This window comes from Austrofundulus limnaeus, unplaced genomic scaffold, assembly GCF_001266775.1.
Source record: "Austrofundulus limnaeus strain Quisiro unplaced genomic scaffold, Austrofundulus_limnaeus-1.0 Scaffold22, whole genome shotgun sequence".
Taxonomy (NCBI): domain Eukaryota; kingdom Metazoa; phylum Chordata; class Actinopteri; order Cyprinodontiformes; family Rivulidae; genus Austrofundulus; species Austrofundulus limnaeus.
The window spans coordinates 484048-494892 of NW_013952424.1; the positions used below are offsets into that span (position 1 = coordinate 484048).

At 35.6% G+C, this 10845-nt stretch overlaps 1 protein-coding gene across 1 annotated transcript in view; it reads right to left on the bottom strand.

Moving 5' to 3' along the window:
* Positions 1 to 3675: 3675 nt before the first annotated feature.
* Positions 3676 to 10845, bottom strand: part of iars1 (isoleucyl-tRNA synthetase 1) — a 49443-nt gene continuing 42273 nt past the window's right edge. Inside the window, exons 28-34 of the mRNA XM_014004114.1 lie at positions 10265 to 10360; positions 8606 to 8782; positions 8145 to 8265; positions 7869 to 7994; positions 6830 to 6976; positions 5450 to 5602; positions 3676 to 4729 (exon numbers count right to left, since the gene is read on the bottom strand). Of these exons, the coding sequence (XP_013859568.1) occupies positions 4647 to 4729; positions 5450 to 5602; positions 6830 to 6976; positions 7869 to 7994; positions 8145 to 8265; positions 8606 to 8782; positions 10265 to 10360 (903 nt within the window). The 3' untranslated portion in view covers positions 3676 to 4646. The remainder of the gene's footprint in view (positions 4730 to 5449; positions 5603 to 6829; positions 6977 to 7868; positions 7995 to 8144; positions 8266 to 8605; positions 8783 to 10264; positions 10361 to 10845) is intronic.

Below are 10845 nucleotides of genomic sequence, written 5' to 3' on the forward strand. Positions count from 1 at the left end.
CTGAGTTGCCGCCATGTGATTGGCTGATTAGAAATTAAGTGTTAACGAGCAGTTGGACAGGTGTACCTAATAAAGTGGCCGGTGAGTGTATATGTGGCTGAAACAGTTAGCCTATAGTGCATACCATAAAATTTCATTAATAGCACATTATAGTCCATATTGCCCCTGGAAAAATGTTTACTTTTTAATTTAATTTTATTTATTTATTTATTTTTTTTGTGGGGGAGTTGTGTTAGACCCCCTTGGCACAACCTAAGTTTTAATCCTTAATTGATTTTATTTATTTATTTTTTTCCCTTATATTACTTTTACACTTTAGGCAGCTTAAAACCAGTACTTTTACTTAAGTAAAAAGCTTGAGTAAATTTTTACTTCCAAAACAGTATTTTTAAAACCTAGCATTTGTACTAAGACATTTGAAACCTCTGAACGTATCAATCATGATTCATTACAACAAGGTGGTTGTATGCATATATATTTATATTTATATATGCCTTCTATGTATTTATCCATTTATTTTTCAGGTGAGCGGACAGATGTTGGGTGTGTGGTCCTGTGTTTTGTTGGTGTCTATTTAATATACTTCTAATCTCTATTTCAATCTTTCTAATTACTTCTCTCTCTGTTTTTCTGTCTGTCTCTATTTTCTCTTCACTTATAAAAAAAAGTCACTGATGATGAAGAAATAAATAAACTAAATAAACTAATATTTAGTTTTGTTTTCTACTGAAGTGACAAAAAAAAAAAACAAGGTGGTTGTAGGTTCGACTTCCAAATGGTGCCTTTCTGGAATATCTTTTTTTTAAATATGTTTGCAAATTCATCAGTCTGTACAAGCTCTGGCAAAATTACTGTATGCATCACCACATTTGTAGGATGTTCCTTCCTTCCTTGTTTTTTTTTTTAAAGTTTTGTTAACAAAAAAAGACAGCACAATCCTATAGGTTTTCACAATCCACACCTTCAAGCATTAAGAAACAAAAATACCATTTTGGTCAACACATTTTTTTTTATCAAGCATGTTGGGGGTGGGGGTTGAATCACTGTAATCTGCTGTTCTAAAACAAACACCTGCATCATTAATCTATTTTTAACGTTCAAACACCTTGCAGAGTTGTTGTGCAGACTGACATAAATCAAACTAAGTAAATAAAAGTCAAAATAAAACTGTAAGAGTTTACTTTTAAATCCATCTTACTTATATTGTACTACAATTTGTTAGAATTATGCTAATCTAGTCTTGGATTACAGTTATTTACTTATTCTTGTTTTTATCAAAGATGCAGCAAACAATAGCTTGGGGTTATCAGGTTCTGAATTCCTTTATGTGGCTTCACACAACACCTTCATTCAAAAACAAACTACGACTCTGCTGATCCTCTTACCTCCTCAAGTTCTACTTGCAGCTGTCATACTGAAACAGGCAATATGCAGGGTGCTGAAAACTGATTTACTGGCAGAGATTTAGATTTTTTCCATTACACAGCACATACGATGCCAAGACAGATTAGCTGGAATCCGGCCTTATTGGCCTACATATTCAAGAAAACACCTGTTTTCATCCTGCAGTAACTGTACCTTTGTCCTTTGCTGCCACTACAACACTATAACAAGCGTTGTTGTTGTTGTAGTGAACAAACTCTGCATTCTGAATTGTTTCTGAAACAAGCTCCAGTAGTGATGCAGTCTTCCAGGCAGATTCTTAGAAGTCTAGTAATTTAAATACTGATGTCTAATCAAAAGTATGACATGTTATCAGGTAACTTGTCCCTTCAGTTCATAAGTTTAAAATTGGAAAGGAAAATAAAAGTTCAAGTTAAGGTCTGAAAGAATTTTTTTTCCCCCCAGAATTTTTATACAAAAAAGAGGGGTTAAAAAAAGTTCACAAAAGTTTGAGTACAATTTCTGCAGGCACATCTACATGAAAAATATTCTTTAGCAAAATAGAAGGGAGCCTTCCCTGCATCCTCCATCTCAGGTAAATGAAGGTCTGAACACCTTAGATGTTTTGAAAACCAGTTCTGTAAACTAMTGAACTGAAACAAGAGAAAAAGGAGGTGGAACAGTGGTGCACAATGACTCCTTTGCCATTTAACCCAAGTTGCTGCTATTACTGCTGCTGGTTAAATGTACTCCTCTGCAAAGGATGAACAGATTAAAATACCAGCAAACTCTGCAGACAGCTGCCACACAACAAACAGAAAATATTGACACCTTCTTAATTCACCCCCCCACCACCACCGCTAAGTTCTTCAAAGACAAAACTTAACCAAGTGTGACAAGATTTTTTTTTTGATATTCTTGACAAACTTGAAGTAAATGATACATGTAATTGTTTTAGGAAGGTGTCAACATAAAAAAAATAAAATTTGGTTTGAGAAAAATTGTTCATCTACCATACCTGCTTTATCTTGGCTAAAAACAAAAACTTGTGCGTTTTATTTAATTTCCCAATATTTAATTCTTTTTTGCTAATATAGAAACCACTGACTTAGTGGTTAAGCTAGTTGTTGCAGAACATAAGAATAATTTTGTGTTTAGTAGGGGTGCAACGATACAGAAAATTCACAATTCGGTTCGGTTCGATACTTTAGTCTCATGGTTCGATTTTTTTTATACAAATAACCGAAATTTCCATGGCCTTTTTAACTTGTAATTTATGACCATTTGTTTAACCTCAAAAGTACTGTTTTTAAATTAAATTTAAACTTAAATTTTGCTGAAACAGCAAGTTTCTCGGTGGATCCGCTCTCGAAAATGCAGCCTATGTGGAGTAGTGGAACACAAATCCTCTGATCCTTCAACACAGAGCATCTTCAGAAGACAAATTTATAAAATAATTTTTAAAAATCTGTATTGTTCGATACAAGTGTGTATTRAACGGTTCGATACGGGTACATGTATTGTTGCACCCCTAGTATTTAGATGTTGAATTTGGATGCAAATAAGTACATTGTAAGGTGYACAAAAAGATTAGGTTCATCAGGTGATTTAATTCAACCTGCACACGAACTAAAATCAAAACTCTCAAAAACAAACAGGACTCAAAGCACCAATAAGACACCTAAAYGTGTACATGGGTTTATCTGCGTTTGAAAACAAAAATCAGGAATTGCTGTATGAATTTCAATGAAACTCTTAGAAAGCAACAACCAGTGCACATCTCTGACCCGTTCCAAAATGGCTGCCACAGCTAATCAATCTGAACACTAAAAAAAAGGAGATGGCGTTTTGTGCGTGGCTCAGTTTGGCAGATAAATTTGGCGTGGTAAAATCAGAGTCATCCCTAACACAGTCTGAACACAAGCTGAAGATCTTTCTTCATGGAAGACGGCAGGCGGTAATCATTCCTTTAAAGAATGCTCCTTCCATTAATGTTTAAATCAGAGTGTTTTCTCCATCTAATAAATTGAATAAAAAGCTAAATATTCCCCGAAAACGCCTGACTTCATCTTCCTCTGTACCGCTGTGAGCATCTATAATCCACTCTGCTGAATTTGTTCTCTGACCTTGCTGCAAAGCTACAACACAGTCGGTCGAAACGTCTCAACCTTAGTAATGAATCACGGAGTGTTTTTATAAAACTGCAATGAAGTCAGACTGCAGAGTCCCACAGACTCACTGTGGCTCCCTCTGCAATTTAGAGGGCTGAGTGAACAGAAAGAAAAGAACATGTAGATTCTTAGTCACCTCTGATTTATTCTGGTTCCCACTTAAAATATTACATTATGCATTTGTTGCTCTTTTTTATGACAGAATCATTTGTCTCGAAAGTACAGCAGCCCAAAAAAATCCATTTCAACTTTTAAATGCCTTTTCTGTTGTATAAGAACCCCCCCAGTGCAAAGAACACAATAGGTTTATCTGTTAAATTTACAACAGTGTCGAAGCACAATGGCCCAAATTCCTTTTGCAATTATGTGCCAAAATATAATTACTGAGGGCTGAGCATATTGCAAATAAGTCATGATGGAAAGTAACCTGCATCATTACCATAATAAAGAGAATCCTCCATTGGTAACAGTGACAGTTAATCGAGTTAGACAGTTTCTCCGGAACCTTTCTTTGCAGAACTTATTGAGGAAAAAATAAAAAWWAAAAAACACTAAGATGGAATAAATGAACCTTTGCCATTTGTTTGCAATTTTATGTCTATAAAAACATAAAAACAAATCTTAGTTTTCACCAGCAGCAGCTTTACATTCCCATAGTTTTTTTTATCACCAAGTCTTTTCACTGGTTTTGTAGAAATAGTCATTCAGTGGATCTGTTTTACGTAAAGCATGTAAATCCTTTTCCCAAGAGATATTGTAACTAAGTGCCCAAACACAAACGGTGTACAAACTGATTTGTAACTAAAAAACTAAATATGTGAWCAAGGAGAGAGACGATTAATGACTTAAATATGGTCATGTTATGAATTAAACTATGCACTGGATTCTTTTAAAGACAAACCTGATATTTTCAAACATGAACCTCAGATAATCCTGGTTTGAATCACCGTTAAAAAAAATAAAATGAAATAAAACAACAACAAAAAGCATCTAAACAGAAACCACTTCATGTTATAATGAATTCATTCGGGCCATTTTTTCCTGTTAAAAACTTTGCAGAGGAGTTGTGTTCCTAAGCCAGCCTCGGCTGATTTATGCCTCGGCRGTGGTTGGAAGAACTCTCACGAAAAGAGTTTTGGTGTTCAGAGATTTTACTGACGCATCAGCTGGCAGCTCTGTGGAAAGAAAAAGAAAAAATAACACAAACACATTCACTTTTAATATTTGCAGTCAGTGTTCTATTCGTGTGAATGCTCATCAAAACCTTTTGTTTACCAAGATAATGATCCAAGYAAACACATCCTGCTTCGAAAAGAAAACATCTACTCACTGTCTTTACTCAGAAATAAGACTAAAGCATTTATAAAGAAATAACTGCAGTTAGAAGATGAAGCTACAAAGAAAACCTTTTCACATCTTCGAAAAGAAAAATGTACATAAATTTGTTTCTCTTACGGTGACATTTTAGCTCTCAAATGTGTATTTGTCAGGTGCAGTGTGCTGGTGTTGGAGCTTGGTGTAACATCTTATTGGGTAAATAACTCCTATTACGCCTGTAGCTTATAAACCAGTGTGGCCTATATACGTACAATTTTTCTTTGTTTCCTTTTTTTATTTAGTGGGTGTGGCTTAAATTCAGGCGCACTCAATAGTCTGTAAATTCCAATACAACTTGAACTTTAAAGTTTGACTACCAGCTCAGTTATACAGTGAGATAGCATTACTGAGGTTCAACAAGAGCCGTTTTCATCACTTAATGTCACTAAATAAAGTATTTTTAAAAGATAAAATCTGCTATTTTTTAATTCAACTTAAAGATATTTTTGGAAATAACATTGAAATCTGATTTCAATGACATAATCTTCCTAATTTAGATATTTTTTTAAATATCATACCTTGAGTTAGGTCCTGGTCCTGGTAGAGTTTGAGCCGTCTGCTGCGAAGCCCAAAAACCTTGGCTGCCTCCGAGAGCAGACCAGAGTAATCRAGCTCATTCTGGCCTGCTGGGTTCCCCAACAGGAGGGTGCCAACGTCTCCATTCTGGCACTCTAGGAGACACAGAAATGAATTAGACTGAATTATTCCCTTTGTAATTTAAAAAAATGAGCTTTTTGAAGAAAGTACTGAAGCGATCCTAAGCTGCAGAATGAGGAGGACAAAGCCAAAGGAAGCTAAGCTTGGAGGGGCAGAGCAACAAGGTGAAAGAGGTCAAGTCTGAATTAATAAAAAGGATGAAGTAAAAACATGCTTTAGTGAAAGAAAAACTGGCATACTCACAAAACAAATGGAGGTTAAATTATATTTCTTTACCAGTTAATCTTACGACATAAACCTAGCACAAAAYGYAATGAAATTTGTTTGGTAGATTATTTATTTGTTGTAACAATGCTTCTTGRAAATCAATCTTACACCGTTGTAAAGYCTGTTAATTTCCCTTTTAAATGGTGCCACATTTGTAAGGAACACGCATTTGTGGGATGAGCAGTAGAGCTGAGTATGCGGGTTGCACACATGAAAAAACTGCCAAATCTTCTCTGCCAAACAGCTTATTCTGCTGTTCCTATTGATATTTGTTTTGAGATTCTGGTGCCCCCAGGGGCTGAAAACAAAGMATATTCTAACACACAAATGTCCTTACTTTTTGTGCTAAGTATAGTTTTAATTATGCAAAGTGACATCTTATGAGATGCATTTYTATCAATGTGAGAAGACAGACGGCAAATTGATGTAAATACAGTAAATATGAGGCAAGATTTTACAACGTTAATGTTTAGGGTAACAAATGTTTTGTTACTCCAAGTGAATTTATTTGTTAAAAACTACATAAAAATGTATCATTTTTTAAGAAGCAGATTGTCAAACAGCTCTTAAAGACTTTTCAACAACTGTACAAAAATGAAAAAGTATGAATGTTGTCAACTACTTCTAAACTAAAACTAACAATTTTTAAGTGATAAATTCAAAGTTAGTCAGAAAAATTCTGCTTCTTAAACTTTGGCTCCATCTTAAATATGAACAAGACATTTGTCATTAAAGTATCTATGAGTTACATACAAYAAGAAAGTATAGTACAGTGTCTGAGTCACACTGAAAATAATCAAAAAGAAAAACACGTCCTGCAGCCATAAGCTTAAAAAATAACAAAGGCTATAACAGTTTCTGATTATAATAACACATTTACCAAATAACCACCCTGGTTTCTTGATTATGACAAAACAACACTGCAAAGCCTTACTCTTCAACAGGAAATTCTGGGTATATTATATGTTTCTCACCAGCTGGTTGTGCGTTGCACAGCGACAGGTTAACATAGGGACACAGCGGGGTGTCAGATGTGTTGACGGAGCCTGTAGAGGAGGCTTCTGAAGTCACATATAAAGTTTTACCACACTGAGCTTGAAGATCCATTTTGCTGGTCAGTTCTGTAATAAACACATAAAATAGCATGTGTATATAGAAAAAATGTAAAATAAAACAAAAAATGATGCATATAGTTTTTGCTTTATTATGAAAAACTGAAAAGTGACACTTGTGTTGTTGGGGTTAGCTTCACTGAAGTGCTTTAAAAACACTTGATGTTATGTTGATCAAATATAAAACGGATAAGATATGTGGCTGCACAATCCGTACCAGAAACACAATACGTACTGTCCCCGAAACATTGTTTTTAGCATGTAGCATTTCGCTAAACTGATGACAGAATTCATTCGATATCAGTCTTTCATCACCTGCAAGGTTTCATAGAAAAGGCAACATTTGCAACAGCTGTGGATTTCTATTCCAGGAAAAAAATTAATTAAAGATAAAGTCAGTTTTAACATGTTTGTCAAGAAAATAGTTAGCAAGTTATCATAAATAGATATGTACGCATCAAAAATCTGTATTTTATTAATCAAAATGTATACAATATCTAAACTGTTTATGGAATATAATGTAACACATTTATAATTAAGTATAGAAATAAATATTTTCAGTTTTTTCCCCTAAATCCAGCACATTACAGAAGTATATCATTTAGCGCATGCGCAAATGAGCTGACAGTTCGAATCGTGCTACTGGGATGGATCGGCCAGCCACAAGATATTTTTCTTTATAAATTGTTCACAAATAATTGAGCTTTTCTGCAGAAAAGTGTTCAATTATGCAGCAAAACGGCTCAGTCTTAACAAGACTTGGCGGTAGGAACATAATAAAGAAAAGTCACTCGCGTTAAGTGACGCTGGGTTTGTCTACTGTGACAGTTACTTACTGGTCTCACAGAATCAAGCAGAGAGCAGAATTTATGTTTGTCTGAGCAGCCAAAAAACCTCTTACCAGTTCCACCACTGTAGAACTTGAGCGGGACGTTATTGGTTCCGAAGATGCTGCTGCAAGCTTTCTTCAGTTTGCCCAAGTCTAGTCTGTTATCCCCTTTGGGGTTCTCCAACAGAATGACACCCTCTGAAGACACAAACACAAATGAGATTACTAAAAACAAGCAGTTTTTTCATTGTAGAGCACTGAATTTATGCTGTACCAGCAAGCCCACAAAAAAATAAAATAAAAATAGTCAAAGGGAAATGTCTTTACAGTCTACTCCATCAATGCTACCTTGTTGTTTGTTGCCGACTTTCAGCCTGAGGTTGACGTATGAGCATGCTGGTCCATTTAGAGGAGCTCGAGGGGATGTACATCCCTTTACTATAGTTAACTCCAATTCTGAGCCCTTCAGCTGAAAAAAAAAAACAATAAAAAACTTAAAGTTAAAGAGTTAAAGTTCTGTCATTATGTAAAAATATCTAAAATTGAAATCAACAGATGACGTGACATTTGTGAGAAATATATTGAGCTGTAAAAAGGGTAATGAAACATTTTCATGTGTGTAAGATCCTAAAACCAACAAGTGGTAATCATCATGATCGACATGTCCAAAKCATTACTCAGATTTATGATTTCATACACTGACTGGCATCAGCATATTTTAGAGGAAATTTACAACCTGCCAGTWAGGGTGAGTCTGACTCACTACTGAGAAGAGAAATTCTGCTTTCCCTGAAGGGATCTCTTCATACCTGAGTCTTCTCCTCTATGATGATGCTGGCAGTTTTTGGGACAGGGAAGGGCAGAAGAGGAGCCTTGGTGGTAGCCAGAATAAAGTCAGTGTGAGCCTGGACCACAGATGCCAAGTACTCCCCTTCAGGCAGGCAGCGGTAATACACAGTTATCTCATCTGATGGCACCAAACGTCCCTGATATCATAAGATAAAAAAAAAACATATATATAGGACACGGTTTTACATAGGCAAATACCAAGGGCAGCCTTTTTCAAAAACGTTACAGGAAGCTGATGATTTTTTCTTTATTTATTTTTTTTTAATGTTGGGAACAAAGACACATTAAAGAGAAAAATATGCTGAAATTACTCGACTGTTCTAAACAAAAATAATTGCAAACCATGCAAAAAAAACAGTAATGCAATGCAAGTTCAGCCTTTTTCCCTCTCTGTCGTTAGAAATTGATATGCAGAAAACAGCTACCTAAAAGGAAGGACAGAAAAAAGACATTTGGTAATAAAGACCATAAAACAGACAGTACAGAAAGAAATAGAAGGGGACAGGGGGACGTTTTTGTTGGATGAAAGCCCATCTATTTTGGCTTCACTTGCTGCTAGCTTCCACTAACCTTGCTGCATTCAAACACATTGATCTCATTCTAATCTGCAGTGCGCAGCAGCGCACAACTGTGCATCACACACACACACACACATTGTCTGGAGCGGACACACGCTTGCCAGCACATCTCAAGGGCAGAAAAAGAATTTAACTAGATATCAATCAATCAATGAGAGAAGTTTTACAAGCTTTCCCAAGCCAAGAGCTTCATTCTGGTGATGTCTGTACAGCGTGTGTATCAGATGGAGCTACACTGACAAACTACTGCTCAACATCTAAAAGAATCTTTTTTAAAAAATTAATTCCCATCCACAGTGTGGAAAATTCCTCCAAGATCTCAGTTTGAAATAACTGGARGAATTTAGCCTGGCCAGAAGCCAGAGCACAGCGCTGCTATAGGGAGATGGAAAAAACTGTTTGTTTCTTGTGAAAACAAGAGGTTGTTGGTTAATCCGTCTTTACTCCCCAGTTTACTTCAAAGCTCCAACATCAGAATCTGAAAGGGGCCAGACTGTAATTAAGCTTCTATTAAGCCTGCCTTATGATGGAGAAACCTCTAACTGTGTCGCTGTAGTGGAAAGATTTCAGCTCTGCCCTGACAATAAAATGAGACGAGGAGGAAGGGAGGCCACAGGAGTGATTAAAGAGAGGAAACTATAGTGAAAAAAAAGGATACAAAAGTCTCTRGAGTGTTACTACTTTCTGGTTACAATATTAATCTACTAAAAGAATGATTAGTAACTAACTTTAGATTTCTGGCATCTTAATAATAAATAATTGTTGTAGACAGTCTGGAAAAAAATGAGAAGGTTTGAGGCAAACATAAAATAAAAAAAATCAGTTTAAAGATCTGAAACAAGAAAAATCTTGAGAAGTTTAAGTCATTAGTCATAGGAGTACACATCTTCTTCAGCCTGAACCAACCCTGATTAAACACACTGGCTCTTTCACTGACGCCACACTAGTTATTAAACACTGGACTGCAGAATTCAGCAGTAGTTTGTTGTGTGTCGCTCCTTTTAGCAGAGCTAGTAGCGCTTTCGAAAAAAATGCCCCAACCTTCTTGCGTAGTTTCTGAATGCGGTTGATGACCTCCCTGGCGACGCCCTCGTCCACCATGGACTGGTCTGGGGTGACGTCCAGCAGCACCAGGGCCTACATGAAAACAGATCAGAGTGATGAGGATTGAGGAATATTTAGCTACTAAAACCTGCTCTTATATTGAAAGAGATCTGGTTTATATAGGAAAAATGTTTCAGTTTGATTATGCAGAGAATTTATTAATGGGTAAAAGTCTGTAGAACTTGTAAGAAATTAATTAATTTAGTGATTTTTAGGTATTTATTTGATTTACCGTATTTATTCATGTATAATACAATCTCATGTATAATACGACCCCCCCTTTTTTGAGCTTAAAAAGCATAAAAAATTTAATCCTCAAACTACCTCCAATTTCATTCAGACTTCAAGATTTTTCAGCCTTTGYAGTCTTTATACATATCAGTAAAATGATCTTTGGACTGTTCGTTTTATTTTAACAACATATGTACTAAAAGGTATTTTGACAACAAATATACAGTATATCAGCTGTAGCAGCATCATATGAATTCTGGCATTTTACACATAGTCCACCAGGATGC